The sequence below is a fragment of the Brachyistius frenatus genome, unplaced genomic scaffold (assembly GCF_029030835.1).
Source record: "Brachyistius frenatus isolate BFR_SWC_R1_liver_20210118 unplaced genomic scaffold, ASM2903083v1 Contig_24, whole genome shotgun sequence".
Classification (NCBI taxonomy): Eukaryota; Metazoa; Chordata; class Actinopteri; family Embiotocidae; genus Brachyistius; species Brachyistius frenatus.
Genome location: NW_027210623.1, coordinates 1201371 through 1223053, shown reverse-complemented (window position 1 = coordinate 1223053; position 21683 = coordinate 1201371). Strand labels below are relative to the sequence as shown.

Below are 21683 nucleotides of genomic sequence, written 5' to 3'. Positions count from 1 at the left end.
CAAAGTGGTATTGCACAGATAAATGAAATCATTTTGGTTATGTGGATGAGGAAGTCTCCTGATCCAGCTGGGGTGAGTGGGGTCATGAGCCGGGGCACAGCAGGTCAGTCAGCAGCATCAGCAGTCCCAATATGAGACACACTGGACTGTGGCTCAGCGCCAGCCCCAGTGACCTCCCTGCAGGAACACAGTGAAACCAGTACAAATGTAGAGTCATGCAAAATCTGATTCTTTGTATATCATCACAAAAAAAACACAGTAAAACAAATGACAATGAGCTGACAACAAGCACTGCACAAGCACCGAGAGTGATCATGCAAACTGTAAGTGGCAAATTGGAATTACTGTTAATTATTTCTGTTTCTTTTTCAAAATAAAAAATGATGAAGGCCGAGTCAGCATATAAGATGTTTACGATCAGGCTAAAAGCAAGTGTTTTACTCAAAGAAAGAAAAAACTCACAAACTCCACAGTCTCTGAACCAGAAATATCCAACTCTGTGATAAGTGAATTAAAGCACGCGTTTTGCCCTGCATCCCAGTGACACACTGCATACTATAACTCCTCTAAGGTTTTAAGGATAAATTGTAATTATGCTTTAAAATTTAGATCAAAACCCCTATTTGTATAATCTGAACAGAATTGGCTTTGGAAGCTTCGCGAGGTACAATGAGACCAAAGTGCTGAAATCAACAAATAGACAGCACCAACAGTCACCAGGATTGTCTCATTTTGCTTTGAACAAAGACTCGTGTTGTCAAGACTAATTTGCCATCGTAAAAAATATTTAACATTAAAAAGTCCTGACAACAGGGAATTGCAAATACAGTCCAAAAAGACATTATACATCCTTAATTTGCCTGATTTGATTATGTTGCTGGTGTACAAAGGAAATGGAGAAGCTACATGCAGCTGCTAAAAAAAAATGAAACAAATTGCAGCTGCTGGAGAGACAGCGCCGGATGATCTGACAACAAAAGGAAATGAATATACTAGATGTTTAGAAACAAATTTAGCTTTTTCTTTATGAAGTTTACTTTGGAATTAGCTTTCTAAAGTCATAGTTGATGTGGTGTCTGTCGGTGCACATCTTGTGTATTTATCTGTGAAGCAAACATGAACGTATTTGTTATTGTGTGCTTATTATGAGGATATTGATATATAACATAATGCAGGTTATGGTGTTTGCATTGAAGTGGGACACGACTTTGGATGGAGCTTCGGTAGAGGTTCACCAGATAAACTAATTCATGTATAAACCAAGTACAGTTTTGAGAAGGACCCTTCTTTATAATTATCAGTGAAAAACAAGAGTTTGAAAGGTTTCTGTGGTCTACCTCTGAAGTCGACATGCCTGTCCTCCCAGGGTGTCAGCACCATAGAGATAGCTGTCCTCTGAACATCTGACAGAGCAGAGCGCTGGTCCTCAGTCACTGCAACAGCCTGCTCGTAGGAGAACATGCTGATCTGTCTCTGGTGAAATGTCACCTTGAGAAAATGAAAACACAAACAGTAAATCAGACGAACAGAGAAACAGATTAAAGAAATGGAAAAAGACAGGTCAAGATGAATGCAGGAACAGGAGCACCAGCTGAAATATTTTTAATCCCTGTCTATTAGAAAAATTACTCAGAGGCTTGGTTCAAAATCAAACATATCGGACATTTTGTTCTTGCAAGAAGGAGCAAATACATGCACCCTCAAAAAGAGGTGTCCAGCATTGCTTCCAGATCTCAGCTTTTATACAGTGTGACAAACAGCTGACAGTTACCCCCATTCCCTTTGTATCTGCTTCCGTATGGTAATTCACAAGATAAGGACACAGAGTCGTCAATTAGATGCGGAAAGTAAAACAAAAAGGAATCACTTGCAAATAAGACAGACAACAAAAGAGACTTTTCAGAGCCTGCTTGACAAGAGACTTTCCAGAGCCACAATGCAAACAAGAGGAAGAGACAAATCTTTTTTTCCATCACTGTCGAAGAAAGTTTTAAGGTCTGAATCGCATGAGCACATTTGTCTTGTTGCTTTAATTGAATGAGGACTTACAGCAAACTTTTCTGGTGGTATCATTGAGATAGCCATCGGTGTGATTCCTTCAATTTGTTCTTTCACCAAAGATGACATGGCCATGTCTGGGAGACCGGCTGTAAACCAAGCAAAGAGTTTCATTGTGAGTGAAGTAGCCCAAAGGTCCAAAACACCAGGATTTATCAGGAAGAGAGTGGCAGAATACTTTTAGAGGAAAACAAAATGGCTTTGATTTACATTTGTGAACACACATAGTGTTGACTGAGCAACAAAAATACTATATTTATCCCAGATATCAAACCAGATGTTCAATTAACTCAAATGAGGAATTGAGAATTTGTATCATTAGCTGCATGGCAATTAGCTCCAGAATGAATACTAGTTGACATCGTATTAGTAAAAGACACACAGTGAATAAACTGATTACCTGCCAGGACTCCGATCTCAATGAACACATCGGTCCCCCATGAACTCATGTGTCCAAAAGCAAGTCTGTTGGTCAGCAGCTCAACTAGGGCCAGCAGCTGCTCCTCTGAGCAGGACAACCTCAGCTGACCCAGCCAGAGCACCGCCTTACTGCAGCCACCAGGGGGAGACACAGTAGAAGCAGACTGTAAATTTGTGTTTCCATCTGAGCTGGAAAAGAGGCATCTCTTAAAGTGTCTGTGGTTATTTTGCTCACCTGAACTCCACAGCGTTGAAGTAGTTCATGTCTGTGGTTTTAGCTCCACACACAATGTAACCCAGAGCCACCAGCGTGCTGGAGTCCAGCTGACTCGAACTCTGCTTGGTGGAGTTTAACACGGTGGAGAACAGAGCAGCCAGCTAAGATGAAAACAAGAGTTATGATGGAGGAAGGCTCTTTGAACACACTCACCTCACTAGGAACAACTGGCTGAAACAGATGCAGTCTAATACAACAGCTGTGTGAAAAGTCATACTTTCATAGGTTATATTCTTTATTGTTGTGAAAGTGTTTTGATTCAATTTAATAATCATATTCAAAGGTTCACTTTGTTGTGCTGTTCGATTATAATGGCTTATATTCTCACTGGGATGGATAAAAGCACACGTCGGTAAAGCCTTTTTAGTCTAATATTTATATGGTAAAACAAAAAATGCAACAAAGCCAGATTCTTGTCTTCAGTTAATTTCGACAAAACATGTTCAATAGTTAAGATGCTCAGTAAATGTGCATCAAACGCAACTACCTGTCTGGTGTTCCAGGCACTGGTAGCACCCATAGCAGCGATGCTCCTCCGCTCAGTCAGTCGGAGGGAACTCAGCTCCTCTGGTGACATCTCTGTCGCTATTCCACCCAGCTGAGAGATCACAGACTGGGAGAAGGAGGAGATCGGGCCGTATACCTTCATACATACAGGTTATTCCACAGAGAAGACAGAGAGGACACACAGTGTTAAGACCTGAACTGAGGAGGGGAAACTATCTAGCTTCAAATTAAACAAATCGGAGAGGTTGTTCAATGGACTGAAGTAGGCTACAAATGAATGTCACCTTTTTGACTCTCTGGAGCACCGCGCTGCGTTGGTAGGTTGCGAGGAACGGGTCATGACCCATCAGCTCCAGACAGTTGGAGAAGGCAGATGAAGACATGCTGGTCAGGCTGCTGGGGGTCCAGGTGGACGGAGCTGTTGTGTGCAGAATCTCACAGGTAGGAACCATTGGAGTCGCTGGCGGGGGACACACACACAAATATGTGATCAGGGCATGTTGAAATACAGCAGGGGTTAGCGATTAGGCTCTGTTATGGGCCAGTGTTTCAGTACGATGTTCCAAGGATTGTAGGAACCAATGTGATGCTCACGTGACAGAGGATTTATTTTGAGGAAGCCCAGGAAAAACTGCAGGACAAACTGCTGCTTTTGAAAAAAATTCTTGGTCTCATTCTCATCTGAGCAGTGGATCCCTACGAGCCCGTGCTCCCACTGACGCTGGCTCATGAACAGCTTCTCTATGCGGCCCACGGTCATCAGCGCCTGTGGGAACACAAACAAATGGTTTACAGGAAAACAGGAACCTCACCACCTGATCCTGACACCTTGTGGAGATGTGACACCTGAGGGATATCTTTACAGCCTCTGTTGCCTAACCTGCCACAGGATCAAGTTCCAATCACAAAGCCCCACTGTCGATCTCTGGACACTGAATGAATCTGTTCCAGGAATAACTGTTATATTTTTATTAATACGAGAAGCAATTCAGATTTAATACCAAATGGTTGAAACACAGCAATAAACTCACGAAGGAAATCTCCTGCAGTTTGTTCTTCGGCAGGAAGAAGAGAAAGCGATCCACCTGACTGAGTGTTGTCCGGTTCCAGTTCTGGACCGGCCTGTGAGGAAACACAAGAACACTTCATCATATTTCCACAGTTTCCAAAATCTGTGAATGTTTAATAGGTGTGTGACACAAAAGATTTGATCTGTTTGTGTGTCATTAGCTTAACCACATTAAATTAGTCTATTCTTACTTGGGTGAAGATTAAATCACATTTACAGTACGAACAATTAATGCAAAAAAATCTGTTAACTCCAAAATGTTCATACATATTTTTTGTTTCCATTGTGACTGTATTAATTGTTATTTGTCATTTAAACCCCAGACCAATTGTTTTAAGCATTTTTTTTTAATTCATTTTATAATATTTTCAATATTTGTATTATGCATATTTTTATCATTCAAATTTACTCATTTCATATTTTTATAATCTAAATTACAAATAATTTACAAATCACAGATATGCCTGGTTATACTACTTAGGTTGAAGAGAGTTTGTGATAACGTTACCCGAAGGCGGCCGGTTCCTGCAGGATCCGAGCCACAAGTTCGATCTTGCTGCTGGAGTAGCAGAGCCCCCTGAGGAAATCTAGATTTTCAGTGAAGAATCTACGGTCCACCTGAACGAAAACCTCGTCCAGCACAAACGGTGCCATGATGCCCAGAGAGCGAAACTCCTCCTCAGTAAACACTCCTGTGTACATGTCCTGCAGAGATCGAGCCCACAAAACACTCATCACACAGCAAACATGGCAAACATCTCCACCTCCACACCACTGAACAATCATACAGTGGCAAGAAATTGTATGTTTGAACCCTTTGGACTTAAGTCATTTTCTACATTCATTGGTCTTATATGTGAAATGATCTGCAGTTAAAGGTAAAGACAAACACAATGTGCTTGAGCTAAAAAAAAAAAAAAAAAACATTATAATCGTGTGTCTTTATTGAACACACCAATGAAACATTCACGGTGTTGGTGGAAGTAAGTGAACCCTTTGATTTAATACCTCGTGGACCCTATTTTAGGCCTACGGTGCAGCTGTAGTTCAGAACTGCTCAATATTAACATGTTTTCATTCTTTTGACAGAGCAGCTTCAGCTCAGTCGTATTCATACGATTGCCAGGATGACTCTTCTTAAATGCTCCTGTAATATCTGTTCTGAGTTTAAATCTGAGGATTAATTTACACCTTTGAGATTATGTTTTATTATTGGGGAGAGTACTAAGTTTTACAGTTTGTCCAACCAAGTACTGATGAACCTTTAAACCTTTTTGTTATTACATTGTTATTACGTCATGATCATAAGTGCTCTTAGATTTGTTTTGGCAAGGAATAGTCCACATTAGCAGATTGATAGTGTTTGTTCAACAGTAACCTAAATGAGGTGTTGACAGTATTTTAAGACAAACCTAAACATCAATGCAGATTTTTACAAATGTATTTTTTCTTACTTGCCACTGTAAATTGTGGATTTACATTCTCTTGTTTCTCTGTCTTTTAACTTTAAATTAGAAAAGGGAAGTACAGCTGTATTTACCATCCTCTGCACCATTTTGTCCACCAGCAGGTGCTGCTTCACTCTCGACAACAAGAGAAAGTGACGAGGGTCCTCAACAATCATCTTCCTCAGAGTGTCCATCATACTTACAGAAAACTTCTTGATGGTGCTCACCCTGCAGACAATGATGCGAACACAAAGCAGCAAGTTAGAAAGAATATTTTTCATCATATAGTCAACAAATTAAGTAAAACTGGGTAAGTCAATTTCTTAGCCAAGTCTGACTTATACATATTCTATTTCCAAATCCAGAGAGCAGACGCTTTACCTACAATAGTATTTTTCTTCTTGAAAATAGAAGAAACATTTCTTGCCTGTTTTTTTTTTTTTTTTTAAACAAAGCAATGTGACTCCAAAAGGAACACAATTGTACATTTTTCAGAAAAGATCTTTGACATTTAATTTTCTAATTAACTTACAGAAAGAGGATAATTTCCCTGCAGTCATTCTGAATGTATAGTTTTTGACTTACGTCATGGACAGAGCGATCTCAACTCCAAGATCTTCAAGCAGTTCAGAGAAGAACTCAAACTGATACAGCTCTTCGATCACACACTTTTTCTGTCCAGAAGAACACAGAAGACAAATGACAGTGGTCATCTAGATCTATAAATTACTTACTGAAAATCTAGAATTGCCACAATGTGGTTGTTTGTTTTCACCAGCTAGTCAAGTTTTAGTTTACATCCATATCTTTCCAGAATTATATAAGATCTGTAGTGAAGACTTTGAAGGATGTTGGCCAATAAAGCTGACTCTGAACAAAGTTGGAGCCATAACAGCAGATGAAGCTACAAATGTTAAAATATGGATGCTTCAAATCCATCTTCACCCTGACAGCACACAAGATCTATACATTCACCAAGGTTTGTGGTGATAAGTGTCACCAATTCAGCATCCAACAAAATGTGAAATTTGGTCAAAATCTGATTTTTTTTTTTTGTGTTCAATAATGACCAGAAAAGTATTTTTTGAAGTTGACCCTTGACCTTTTGGATATAAAATGTTATCACGTCACCATTTTATCCTCTTAGACATTTGTGTGAGATTGTGTCATGATTCGTGCATGTATTCTGGAGTTATGGCCCTGAGCGTGTCACAGTGACCTTTGACCTCTGGCCTCTAAATCTAATCATATTATTCTTGAGTCCAACTAACCATTTGTGCTTAATTCAAAGAAATCCCATCCAGGCCTTCCTGAGATCATGCATTCACAAGAATGGGAAAGATGAACAGACAATCTAAACATAATTCCTCCAGTCACAGCTGGTGTGGAGGCGTATAAACCTTTAATGAAGTCAGACATCTTATACATCAGTCACACAGTTACGTTTACCAATGAGGTGTGAAGAAGTCCAGGCTGCCGTCTGAGGAAGGCCAAGATGTCTCTAACTGAAGAAGGCGACGACCCTGACTGAAAGCGCTTTCGTAAGACCTCGCAGCTCACACCTTGACCGAGTGTTCCCAGACTTCTGCTTACACAAGAGAAGAGTGTCAATAAATGCACAAAGTTTATTTGTGGAGCTGCAAAATAACGCAAAAAGAAACGAAACGGTTAAAGGGACAGAGAAAATTAGAGCATCTGTCAAAAAGGTGTTTATCACGGAAATAAATTATACTTACAGAAAATCTTGTTTGATTAGATTTGGGTTCCTACCAAGCACCTCTTTGAAAATTGCTTTTGCCTGTGGAAGAAAATGGAACAATTTTGTGTTATGAAGTCGTAACACGTAGACAGTGATCTGTTATCAAGATAATTATGATCTGTGTGGTTTGTAGTTACGGGCCATCCATTCACAGTGTCAGTGATGATGACGTCTTTGCTTTTGCTTCCCCTCTAAATAATTAAGCAGCTAATCAGGATACTGTCATACACACCTTTCTCATGACAAAGACAGGAAGCATATTTAATTAGAGGAAGTATGACGAGATCAACGCACAAAGTAAAAGTCACAGACTCAGCGTTAGGTGCTTTCAAATATTCAAATACTATAATGCTTCTGTACCACTTTAGATGTATTTTTAATACTACTGAAAACTTGTTTTTGCTTGTAAACAGTCTCTGACATCAAACAAACAACTTAAAGAAGTGAAAATAACTCCGGCTGAGCTGTTCACCACTTTGCATTTGCACCCACAGTGGGATGACGTGACCAGGTCTGAATACCAACTGCTTCTGCAGAGTGTCGCTGTAAGACAGGCTTGTGGGATACCTGCTGTGTGTTCCAGGGATGTGTGGTCGTATTGGACAGTTTGTTCACAAGCAGACGAGTCCTGGACAGGACGCTGAGCAGAGGCGTGCAGTCGAGCAAAGGCTCCACATCGCTCAACCAGTCGACCACTTCTGGGAAGCCCTGGTCCAAACAAAGGGGAGATAACACAAAGAACAGTGCTGCAGCTGTCGAGAAAAAAGTGAATATTGGATATTGTGTTCTTAACAATGAATATAATGTTTCTTATATGCTACTTTTGTTCAGCTCTTTACTGTCAATTTATGTTTCTTTTATTTTGTTAAACTAGAAAATAGAAATTTTTTCATGAAGTTCTTGAAGTCAACATGAATGAGGTGTGTGTTGTACCCATAGTTTGGTGGTGATAGCGTTGGCTTGTGGTGGGCTGAGGCCTTGTTTGTGTTGTGGGCAGAGGCTCTGTGTGTCACGGCTGACGGCGGTCAGAGAAGACAGCAGTCTGTCAGAGGTGAGAGTCAGCAGCACCTCCGTCTTCACGCCTACGAGGAGGGAGCTGAGCTCCTGCAGCTGGCCTGGGATCAGCTGGGCAGATGGGAAGAAGGTGTGAGGGTCAGACCACAAAATACAGAGAACACCACTTTACATGTTTTTATAAAATAACTAACCTTGTTACTTGAAGACAGCTGGTCTACAATGATGGCAGCCTGAAAACAGAGTAAAACAGTAAAAAAATAAATATAAAGAGGTCATTTTAACTGTTACAACTCTGAGTCATGTTGGATGAAGTGTTCAAATCAAAGACTATGTCTTCGTCATCATTTCACCAAAAAAATTAAGTATAGTTCAGTGGGGTTGAGCAACATTTTTACCATGATGGACCTACCAAAATGAAGCGTATGCAAACGTTCAATAAGGAAAATGTCTTCCCTTATGTTTCAACTTCTCTGCAGGTGTGCTTTTTTCTTGATGCTCTATTTTCTTTCATCACTTCCACTTTTCCATGCTGTCAAATCCCTCATTCATAATTTTCCATCGCCATACTTGCCCAATAGTCTTCATGCCCGCGCTTTTGAGCCAGTCAGTTTCTCATCCCTGTTCTTTAAATATCATTGTTATTCTGTAATTCTGTCTTTTAGACCTCCTGATACGCAAACTTCCTCCTCCACTGAAGTTCCCATTAGTCATCTCCACTCTCCCCTCACCCCAACCGCTCGAGGCAGATGACCGTCCACCTGCTTGTGTTGGAGGTTTTCTTCCTGTTTAAAGGGAGTTTTTCTCTCCAGCTGTCGCTCATGTGGGAATTGTTAAATTGTTGGGTTCCTGTCTTAAGTGCCCTGAGATGCTTAACGTTGTGATTAGTTGCCATATAAACAACAATTTAAAATCCGCTCTACCACATCCAACATCGATGGCTCCGGGGGTCCTGTTACATTACATTACATTACATTACATTACATTTAGCTGACGCTATTATCCAAAGCGACTTACAATAAATGCATTTCAACCATGAGGGTACAAAACCCAGAACAACAGGAATCAAGAAAATACATACTGTTCTATCTCTTATATTCATTTGGGACATTTATTGACGTCAAGAAATTGTTATTCGCTCCTAATGATCTCTCCTTTATTGAACTATGTAAATTCGAAGATGTTAATCCCCTTCGAGACTCCTTATGACATGTAAAGCCGAGACAACAGCTGTGAGGCTGAGGTCAAATAAAAGGCTCCAATTCAGATGATAGCAAAGATCAAAGTAAAGATCAGGTCTTTGCCTCATGAGCCGCCTCACCAGGGGTCAGAGAGCAGAAGATAGGCTGCCTGTCAGCTGTTCCTCATACAAGCCAAACAGCTGCTAGGAAACCCAAACATTTACAACAAATAGAGGTTTGTGCAGTGAAATAGACAGACTACACCCCCACTCACTGACACCTGGACTTCATGTTCAATGAAAGAAAACAAACTGTGTATCTCAAAAAGACAACAGATCAAAATCAAGTTATACAAGTTATAGATGATGATTGTGCTCGCCATCTACCGTACATCACAGGATGAATTCACTGCCCTACCTGTGCAGAACTGAAAGAGACCGAGTTGAGGGCAGGGAGGACAGCGAGCAGCTGCGACGCTGTGAGATTCTGCAGGAAAGTAACACCCAGTGAGGGCAGGAGGGGGGCGAGCTCCGTCAGTCGGTCTGCGGTGAGCAAGTACGGGACCTGCAGTTCTCTGGTGTTCAGTAACAAATTGAAAACCTGGAAATAAGATTCACAACAAACACAGTTCATACAGTATATCAATAATACTCCTTAAATGCAATTCTTACATGAATGCACACGTTTCAAAAACATTGAATAAAGGACATATTAACATCTGTGTTCCTACCAGTTGGCTGGGCAGACTGACTCCGTGTAATATGCAGTTCATAATACTGTCCTGGATCACTGTGAAGGCGTCTGTGCTTTTGTATACGAGGAGGTCCTCTGGGTCTGCCAGGCACAACATTTCACCCAGCCTAAAATCACACACAGATTAAACAACACACCTGAAACACACCCTCCAAAAAAAACAAAAGACATTATTTTTATTAATGGGGTCGAGTCTGTAGAGGTATGGCCTTAAGATGACATAATTATATTGCTTACGGCACAATTGAACATAACATATATGTAAGACATTTAATGTTAAGCCCACAAAAGGAAAGTGTTAAGTTGTATTAATAGTAGAGTAGTTTACATAATATCAAGATATCTTTTCAATAGATATTTATGCTGACTTTCTGGTTAAATATTTGTTTCCAAATTTGTTCTAAAAATGAGAGCATTTTCTAAATTGTGAAAACAGTCATCTTTTTTTTTTTTCTTATTCAAAATAATTTGGACATGAATGAAAATGCTTTTTTACCCTAAAAACATATTTATTCCACAAAGCTTGTATAGCTGTGAGTTCTTTTAAATTTTTTTTTACCTTAATAACAGAAAGTTAAGGCTCTAATTTATCAATACATACTGTACATTTATTACCGTATGTCCATCTTTATATATATATATATATATATATATATAATCTATATATTCTAACAGCAGTCCCTCAAATTTCAACTCTGAGCATTGTGTGTAAGTGTGACTTTATTCAAATGAAGGATATCTCATTTTGGATGCAACACACACAAACAATCTCTTTATGTGACAAATTATTAAATGACGCTTAGATACTATCAAGGTTAAAAATGTACCTGAAATTACCAAGCAAATCAAATCCAAACTAATTATCAGAATGCTTCAGATACAGTTTACACAGTCGTTCCCAACCTGATAAAGTCCTGAGCTGTGAGGTTCCTGTAGGTGCCGATGAGGGTGCGAGCTATGAATTCCTGCTTCAGAGAAGTGAAGGTGTTTCTCTGCAGCACATCCAGCCCGTCCAACAGCTGCAGAGAAAGATGATGACAGAAGAATTTGAATCGAAATATGTGAAAATTCTTGAAAATATGTAGGTGTCTATCAACAGAATATATAAACACGGTCAGATGATGTTCTTCAGAAATTAAAAAAAAAAAACATGAAAAATGAAATAATTCAGTTGACTTCACATCTTGCAAAATCACGATCTCGTCTCAAGGGATAGTACGACATTTGTGCAATATGTCTATTTGGTTAGGAAAACAGTTTGCACACATCACACTCTGAACCATGAGCAAGCCTTTTTCCCTGTGGTCATATTTTTCCATTAACACTAAATTAAAGCAAATATCTATTCATCTGGATGTGCAAACTTTTAATTCGGGGACTCCATTTGCTACCCTAAACCAACATAGATAAACACTTTCAAGTAATAGTTAGACATTTGGGGAAATGTGCTGATTTACTCTCTGAGGGTTAAATGAGCAGACTGATATGGTACATTACATCATTGCGGTATATTAAATATGAAGAGCAACAGCTGGCCTTGCTTTGTAAAGTAAAAAAAAAAAAAAGTTGACAGGCACCTCTAAAACTCACTAATTAACATGTTTTACCTTATTTTTTCAGAAACATCAGAAACACAGTGTTTACAATGTCAGTTTGCAGTTTTCCCAGACATGTCTGCTAAGCTAACTGGCAACTGGTAACGTCATAATTACTGGGCAGACTTACATAACAAGAAAATAATAGTTTATCCCAAAATTCAGAATTAGTCCTTTAAAACGGTTATATTCAGAGTTGAGTGCTGAAACATCAGTAACCATGTATCTTGTGGTCATTCTTAATTCATGTGTTTCTACCTTTACTTATTGAATATCAGCCACAAGCATAGGACACACATTGGTGGTGACAGAGAAAGAGGAGTCTGTGTTCTCTTTGGACCAGAATGTGACGAGTGGCTCCGCGGTGTCCCGCGGCTAATCGAACCGCGTCCGGACTTCTCGGGTTTCGCAGCCAGGTGTCAGAGCTCAGTGGGCTGTTACCTGAGCAGCTGAGAGGTGTTGGAAGTTTTGGAAGGGCAGGTAGGCGATCAGGTTCCCGGTGTCTCTGATGAGCGACTGATGACCTCTGGTGATGTTGGACGGCTGCAGAACTTTGCTGTACCACAAGCCGAACGCCTGCCGCTGCTCCTGGGTCATACTGCCGAGGTTTCTGTTTATGGTGTCCCGCCTCGAAAAACACCAAATAAGAAAGTATGTTGTCTGATATAGTGTAAACGTTTTATTGGATATATTTAAACTGTATGTGGCCTGCTTTGAAAGATTGCATTTAAGACATTTAAACATAGTGTGAGGTTATGAGAATGTGTTTAATCATGAGCAAGGTTGAAATTAAATCTTCAAATGAATTGTTTGACATGTTATAAAATATTGTTCTAATTTGTTTTCCTGTTAACAGATGAGCAGATTGATCCAATATCTTGGATGTGATTGTTAATCATGAAGCAATAAGCCTCACTAAATCGAAAGGTAAACTAAATTGTCATAAAGCTCATGAATCAATATTTTATATCTCTCATCTTCAAACTGCACAAAAAAAGCAAACCACAATGATGTAAACTATTCAACTGGGTTTATGTGTTGAATTTCTTGCTGTGGATTTTTTTTCACCTCTGGACGGAACCAGGCTTTCTGTTTTCCCTTTTTTTTTTTTTTTTTTTTTTTTTTCAAATCTTAATGTTTAACTATGAACTAATTGCCTGCTAGCCATATATTTACCATACAGATGTGAAACTATGTCTCTAAATGGAATGTGGCAATATAAGCTCTGTCCAGATTGAAATCCAGTCAGTGAACTAGTACTTTCTATGTATAATGCATGTTCCTGGCACCCCATGGCACAATGACACACGGTGCCTGACACCAGAGGTGTTCAGGTAGAAGCATTATTTACATCGGACAGTGAGATTGCATGATTCTGCACCACTGAAATAAAGGGTATTCGCTATTCTACTGGCAAATAAAACTGAAGGAAAAACTAATTAAATTAATGAATTTTTGCTAGCCGAGTCAAAACAGTCTTTTCCAACAGAGACCTTTTTTTTTTTTTGTAAGATCTTGGATGTGCAAAGGATGTCACAGTAATTACTGCTCGGAAAGGTGCAATACATTGTGCAATAGCGTTACAGAAAAAACACAGCTTTCACATGGTTTTCACACGGGACTTGGTGATAAAATGTCTGACAAATGTTTACCACATGTTGCAACATATGACAACATGGGGAAATATGTGGAAACGTTTTCACATTGGACTCTACATGGGCTCCATATATTACACCACAAAAATGTTCCAAAACCCCATTTCCCTGGACAGAATACATGTTTCACATGTGCAAAGTCACGTGTATGTGGTCGCAGACGTTTTTGCACAGGTGTGTTTTTTCTGTAAGTTTAAACATACTATAGGTGTCAATCTAAAAAATGAAGAAGGATGATACCGTGAATGAGCACCTTTAAACAGGTGTTCTGCACCCCTTCCACCCTGAAGGTCCCTGTACCAGCAGCAGACTGGATCTCGGTACTGGCACAACTAAGATGGATTTAACAATGTTTTTGCTTAATTTCTGTCTCTTCAAATTTAGTTGAGTTGCAGCTTTTAGAACACGGTTCAATTACATCAGTGTTTAATCACTGATTTTTCTATTAGAAGGCTGTTATTTACTGTCTAATTTACAGTTTAGATTAGGCGTTATTTAAAATATCAAATGTTTTTTTAAATCTTACTCGAAACAAATAGACTTTTTGTATTTCAAAATACTTCCAAGTAACACTTTTCCCAAGGTTGCTCATGTTGGCTTCACAGTTGTGGAGCTGTTACTGACTGAAATCTGGGATCGTTTTTCAGGTGCAATTAAAAAAAGAAAAGCCTGGGGTTTAAGGGATTCATTATTCAATTACCCGAATGGATTAATGAAATATTGTATCTGACATACATTTGAGGATCCTTCAATAACTCCCACTGGCGCGATGCGTTGAGAAAGGAGGCAACCGCATAGATGAAACCAACAGTAAAATGATCCATTAAATGATTTACATTGTGTCCAGCAACTGGGTCATTAGAAATAACAAACTAACACCATCACTTACACATTAGTTTTGTTTTGCAGGGAGGGCAACGCTAGGATGTCCGCTGGCCTCGCTGCAGCCAGCAGGGGAGCCAGCTCAGGGAAGAGTTTATCGTCCATCACCAGGTGGTTGTGAAACAGCACTGACGCCATGGTGGACAGGTACTTATCAGAAAACTGGCAAACAGAAACAAAAAGAGCCAGCAAGAGTGAAATACGGGGTAATCAACAACAAGAGGACTCAACAGACTCCATCACAGTGAAACAGAGATGAGAGGAAGCAACAAGAAAAGGTGGATCGATGTGGTCAGTGTTGGGTTCACATGTCGTGTAATGATGTGCTAATTCACCTGCAGTGTATCCTTGTTGCTGCTGTAGTACTGAAGGATCAGTCTGACGGTGCTGATGTGAGCTGCACTGAGCACTGGCTTCAGGCTGCTCAGCGGTATATTAAAGTACTCCTGCACATAAAAGAAGTCATCAGACAGTCAAGACATTGTACAACTCTCAGTTTATGACACAGTATAATCTCACCTTAATGAGAAGCAGTTCATCATTGGTCACTTCTCTTGTTGTCAGCATCAGGTTAGTTAGTACAGTCTACAGGTAGGAAACACACACAGTAGTAACAGTATTTATAGATGGATTAGTAGCAGCATGTAATCTGGGTGTCTCTTTTCACACATTACTGTAATTGTCAAATCAGGTGTGAGCCAGTCGAGATTACACCCAGAGGAAGAGATTCATCATGTCCATATCGATGACAGGAGTGAAACCGGACACCAGCTCTAGGCTGCTTTTACGCTGGAGGTCGGCTGCTACACAACGACACTAATGGTAACTGATATGATGAATAATTAGATAAACTATAAAGTCAATGAAATGTTCAACACAGAAACTGATTGAGTCTATCTGAATAAAAGATGATGGAGAATCTCTGTTGGCACGCTGCTCTGATTAAACTGCACAGTGCATTTCCAAGAAAGTAGCTAAAATTATACTTCATTACCTCGAACAAATAGTTTAGTCCTCAACTTCGACCGACTAAATTAGAAAAATGCTGCGTAAAGATTGAATCAGTAATGATAATCCAGTCATATAATTATACAATAGCAGTGGCGGAAAGTATCAAAGTACATACATGTTTGGTATTTTAAGAGTATATTGATACAAATACTTTTTGAATGAATGAGTTTTACTTGTAACAGAATACTTCTACACTGTGGTACTGATATTTTCACCTCAGTAAAAGTACATCTTCCTCCTCTGGGTATAATCCTCACGGCCTTATAATTAATAACACATTCATTTGAAACACATTATTTTCTATATTGAAGTTTTGGTACTTAAGTGAAGTATCAGAATATTTCCTCTCTTTTTTTTTCAACTGCTGCGCAATTAAAATACCTTCCAAAGAAATACACAAGATTCCCCTGTTTTCCACATGGGACACACGTGACCACATGTATAACACATGTTTACCATGTGCTGCAACATATGGTAACATGGGGAAAATATGTGGAGAGGTTTACACATGGGAATACAAATGGCCTTCACACATTACACCAAGAAAACGTTATAAAACCACGTTTCCCACAAGCAAAATGCATGTTTCCTTAGTGCACAATCACGTGTGGCATGCGATCACGTGTTTTTTCTGAGACACCTACCCCAAAACACTGCAGCAAGACACGCTTCGCATCAGAGTTGTTTTCCCTCTTGAAATAGTGAACTACAGACTGCAGCACACTCTGTCTTATGTTCTCGGTGACATGCCAGGAGGTGCTCTGGACCTCCTCCAGGGTCAACAGGATAACCACAACAGTGCTGACTGCGTTGTCCAACATTGTAGCCACTGGTGGAGTGAGCAGATTCTCCACTCTGGAGCTCAGGCTCTCCACCCAGCAGCGCACCACAACCTGCAGGACCGTGTTCTGAGTGGCACCAGGTCGGCAGGCTGACGTGAGGTCGACAGAGCAGTTCCAGTTGACCTGTTTCACCAGATTCCTTGCGAGGCAAAAATCAGGGTCTGTATTGGTGCTGTTGTTCGTGTTTGTGGTGGTGGTGGTGGTGGTGGTGGTGCTGTAGTTGGCCAAGGTGGTGCACATGCTGCTCACCCACATGCTAGACGGCTCCCGGGAAAGAAAAAAGAGAAGACCGGCATTGGGGCAGATGGATGAGACAAAGTTGGTCTGGTCATGCTCCCAGCACAGAGTCAGCAGAGCCACATCTGGAGGAGATATGCTCCAGCCGGAGTACTGACACTGCTCAGCAGGTTTGAATCCAGTCACACCTCCACCATGTCCCCCTCCTCCACCAGGAGACACCCCTGGATTTGAATGGTTGGCACAGTGCGGTATCAACCAGGTGTTGTCCTGATTGGCCAACAGGTTCCGGAGGACTGTTTCGTTGGCGCAGACTTTGGAGGTGAAGTTAAGAGAGTCGTTCTCAGCGCAGACAGCGAGCTCAGTCATGTCCACGATGATTGGACGGGTCCAATCAGAGTAGTTGCACACCTGAAGGACAGAGGGTTGTGAATAGAAAATCAGGATACACAGTCTGAGTGGATATAAATAACATTTGAACTTGTTTCCTGTAACAATTTACTGTTTTTAATCTAGTTAACACTGTTGTCTTATGTTTTTTTTATTGTGTGTATACAGAATACAAGAGTGGATAAAGAGTCGGAGAATCCTTCGTGTAGACACATGGTTATTTGCACATGTGTAGTGTGTGTATGCATTGTACATGGCTGATAAACTATATCTCTAGAATGACATTGTCTGTAACTTGTGCTGATAATAATTCTCTAACGGAAACATTCAATATGTGTATATATATATATATGTTCTTTTAATGCCGGTTAATTAAGACCTTGTATTCACATGTCGATGTCATCCAGGTAAAATGCCCACCTGCGGTACGACGGTTATTTTCCCCACATCTTTGCAAACTGATGTGAGCCATTTGTTCTGATCGTGATATAACAGCTTCTCATACAAGGAGTCGTTGCAGCAGACGTTGTCCTGAAAAGCATCCTGATCGTGCTGCCAACAGAGGCCGACCACTGACTCGTCCACCTGCCGCTCTCCCCATGTGTGGTAGTTACACCAGCCTACGATGTCAAAGGACTGAGTGGTCACCGGTGGACGTGGAAAGTTAGGAGAGGTGTTGCAGTGCGTCTCAAGCCAGGCGTTCTCATTATTAAGCAGAAGGCTGTTTAGAAACGTTTTGTTGGAGCAAATCTGTTGAGTAAAACCACTCTGATCCAAGAGGATGCACTTTGACAGAAGATCCGTGGATATCTGCATCACATCATGCCAATCTGAGTAATGACAAGAATCCAGCTGTAATAAATTTGGGTTTGGGAAAGCTGGCGCGGGGGGCATGTTGGTGCAGTTAGGCATGAGGTGCCAGTTGTCAGGGTTGGAGATTAAAAGCATCAAGAATCCGGTGTGCTCACAGATGAGTTCGATCAGTCTGGGACGGTCCAGGCTCATGCAGAACTCCAGCAGGGAGGGGGAGACTGAGACCGTGGGCTGGTCGATCCACCGCTCATACACGCAGAACTGACTCACCATGTACCCGGGGTCTGCAGAGGAGTTAGCACAGTATCCGTACAACCAGCTGTTCATCTTGTCTGCGAGCAGCTTCCTCATCAACGAAGCCTTGTTACACACCTGCCTCACAAACTCCTCACGTTGGTTATCGCTGCACAGTGATACAAGGACAGCGTCTGCAACGTCGTTCTCCAGCCAGCTGTTGTAATTGCAGGCCAGCTGTTTGAGGTTGGAGGCATCTCGGGCTACTCGATGAGGCGCAGTAGGAAGGGGGGGCAGAGTCTCATAGAGAGGGGGGACAGCAGGGGAGAGATGCGTGTCCCCAACACTGCAGTCGGATGACCTGCTGACGAGTGGAGACACCAGGGCTTGAATAACATTACACATGTTGCTCCACACCTTCTGTATTTGTCCGGGGCTGAGGGAGTTTAACGCCAGGCATAAGGTGAACACAGATGTGGAAGATCCTGCTCCTGAACCCGAGAGGACGTCAGTACAGAGTGTGTCATTGAGCGTGGCCAGATCGTGGTGATCACACAGGATCTCGTAGATGTCTGTGTGGTTTTGAGTCTCTGAGCGGCTGCGTTGGAAGGAGACGCACTCCGGCCCTGGATATGTGCACAGAGACTGCTCTGGAGTCAGGAAGCTGTTCAGGAGGATGTCAATCAGTGGGATACTCAGAGACCAGGTCACATTGTGCTTTATTCCCCTAAACAAAACAGGCATTTAGTAATTAGTACAGATTAGATACACAGCATGATATAACAATATTTGCAAAATACAGATTTAATGAGAGCTGCTCCAGCTGCTCTGTGTTTTTACTGCTCTCAGGCATGAAGGGAGAAGTTCATTAAAGCTACCATGTGCAGTTTTTACATTAAAGTCCACATTCTGACTTTCTTACAACAATACATTGTGTGCATCTCTATGTCTACAATAGTGTTGAATTCATTTCCTTTCTCATAAATATATCTGTATTTTTAGACTCAGTGATTGGATGTTTCCTGCAAAATGCACCTTTAAAGTTGTCATGTACTTCCTCCCTGAAGTTTTGAAGCACAAAACTTGGCTTTGGGTTTTTATCAAAACAAAAAAACAATTCTAACATGGAGACCAATTCTAGAAAGCTGTTGAAGCGCACCAACTGTCATGTAACATTGTCTACGGCAAAAATGAATCCAAATTGAATGTAATTTTCAGCAGTAGGCATGTGTATTGTCTCTCTCACAGCCTCGAGTACATGCATCTTAAAAACACGGTCCCATAGTGCTACTTGTGGTCAAACGCTCCACACAGCAGCTCTAATATGAAAACATGGTTTATATGAATTTCACTAATGACTCACCACATAATGAGTTGCTTGAGACCTCCTGCCAAACAATAGGAAAACAAGTTTAATTAGCATAGATGGAAGAATTTGTAATGATAAACTGTGTAACACATTATATTACATATCATAACATATAGTATGTAACATCAGATACTGAATAAAAATATTGTCTGACCTTGTTCACAGGTTTCTTTTTCATCTAAAAATGGGACTCTTATTCCAAACTGTAAAGCTATCTTGATATAGTCCAGTGGTACTTGGAGCAACGTTGCCATGAACTTCAGGACGTGCATCACAGATGCATCCATCAGGCCACTCACAGAACCCACCAAACTCTCAGAAAGAGGCAGACTTGACAGTATATTGCTAATCGTCTGCTGAAAACCACTAAGTGCCGCCGTGGTCGACTCCCCCCCCCTGAGGTCGGCCCCGAAGAAGCTGGTTGACTCTCCATCGGTGGTCAGCGGCGTGCAGGTCTGGGACCTCAGAGACGACAGGAAGGTCAGTAGCGGCTTCCCTAACTCCAGAGACACCGTCTTTGTCAGCTCCGCCTCCAGTCCACAGTCCTCTCTCCCAGACAGAATACACACTAATGTTTTGGGGAGGTCATCTATGAATCTTCCTTTCAGCAGTGGTTGAAAGACACCATACAAGTTACTTACAACATCATAATATGAATTCAGGTTCGTACTCTCTCCTGAAGGAGGGACGTGGAAATTGCGGGAGTTTTCATGAGACAAAGAGTGGATTTCATGAATAACTTTATGGATAGATTCCTCTAGCTTGGTGGCCTCAGTGGAAGTCAGTTTTTCCTTTCTTTGTATTGATTTGGGTTGCGAACATACCTGCTTGACATCACATATGATCCCTGTAGGTATGGAGAAAAGAAAAAACAGGAAATGTTCATCTCTGTTGAGCTTCTGACGGTCTTTTAATATCTTTATTCAACCAACTTATTCCCACTTAAGTTTGAAGCCTCGTTTGCAGATATGACAAAGATAAATTAATTTAGCATTTTCTTTAGATGCTCAGAGAGGAAGCAGAATATTGTCTGTTCTAAGAGAAACATTAATACATTTGACTGTAGGCGCTTTTATTCCAGACAGAGATCCCATCTTTCAACTTAATTAGGCTCAACTTACAGTTCACCTTAAGGATTTTAGCTTTACCTATCAAATATTGATCTCATCATATTGTCACCTCACTAAAGTTTTGTCTACTTGCAATTTTTTTTTAAATTTAAGTTAAACACTATAAAATCTTTGGGAAACCTTTTTTGTTAAGACTTACCAAATAAGATGCACACCACGCAAACAGCTGGTGCCGACCACATTGTAAGTGTCCTCAAATGCCACTCCGGATGACAGTAAAGCTTTTAAAAAAAAAAAAATCCACTTTATCCAGTTGATGCAGAGGAAATATTCAGCTGAGGCAGAAGAACCAGACAGAGAACAGCCTTCATATTTGTTGACGCTACAAAGTCAGACCTTGGAGAAAACCCCGTTCAAACTTCCTTCAGACTTCAAGTTGAAGTGATGATCCCTCTCACACGTCAATGTGCTTGGAGAGTCCGCAGCCTCCTCACCTCACTGTCCACTCTGCAACTCTACACCCGGTCTGAGAGCAGCGTAATTAAGCACAACACTAAAGGAGGGGAAAAAAAAAAAAAAAAAAAGGTAGGTGCGAAATGAGGGCTGTGAAAGGCAGAAGGGATTTCAGCAACAAGCACGGCCATCGGTGCTGCAATATTAATGATGTGTGTTGATTAACTGATCCGTCTGAAACACGAGTCCTGTCGAAGGAGACAGAAGACACCAGACTGACTGCGGGAGGATTTTACATGACATCTGCTGCAAAGAGCTTCTAAACTCCCAAATACAACCCGACTCCTGGGAGGCATTGAAGATGCTGTTTATTGACTGGGACTGGCATTAATTAGTTCCCACCGACAAGATGATCACGAACGTGGGTAAGTTAAGAGAATAATAATGACTGAATGTATTTGCTTTTCCTACATTAATGGAGAACATACAATTTCACATTTCGTGAAAAATGAAGTCCCTTTTAAATTAAACACTCGGGGGTGACTTTGATGTCAGCACATTTTTAGGTTTTCTTCCTTTAAAGCATTAAAACTACACAGAACTCCTAAATACAATCCATTAACTGTAAAATCTCATTTTAGAAAGT

At 40.8% G+C, this 21683-nt stretch overlaps 1 protein-coding gene across 1 annotated transcript; it reads right to left on the bottom strand.

Annotated features, from left to right (window-relative positions):
- Positions 1–82: 82 nt before the first annotated feature.
- strc1 (stereocilin 1) lies at positions 83–20826 on the bottom strand. The gene is made up of 29 exons (XM_069697564.1): positions 20784–20826; positions 19669–20361; positions 19509–19533; positions 17519–18872; positions 16274–17119; positions 15138–15203; positions 14954–15064; positions 14626–14780; positions 12523–12709; positions 11390–11505; positions 10464–10593; positions 10151–10333; positions 8747–8785; positions 8472–8663; positions 8106–8246; positions 7516–7577; positions 7229–7364; positions 6365–6453; positions 5872–6007; positions 4840–5036; positions 4294–4384; positions 3857–4028; positions 3547–3722; positions 3243–3398; positions 2714–2856; positions 2459–2607; positions 2050–2147; positions 1338–1488; positions 83–177 (listed from the first exon to the last, which is right to left on the bottom strand). The coding sequence occupies exons 1-29, from the start codon at positions 20824–20826 to the stop codon at positions 83–85; spliced, it is 6132 nt and encodes a 2043-aa protein (XP_069553665.1).
- Between the last annotated feature and the right edge of the window lie 857 nt (positions 20827–21683).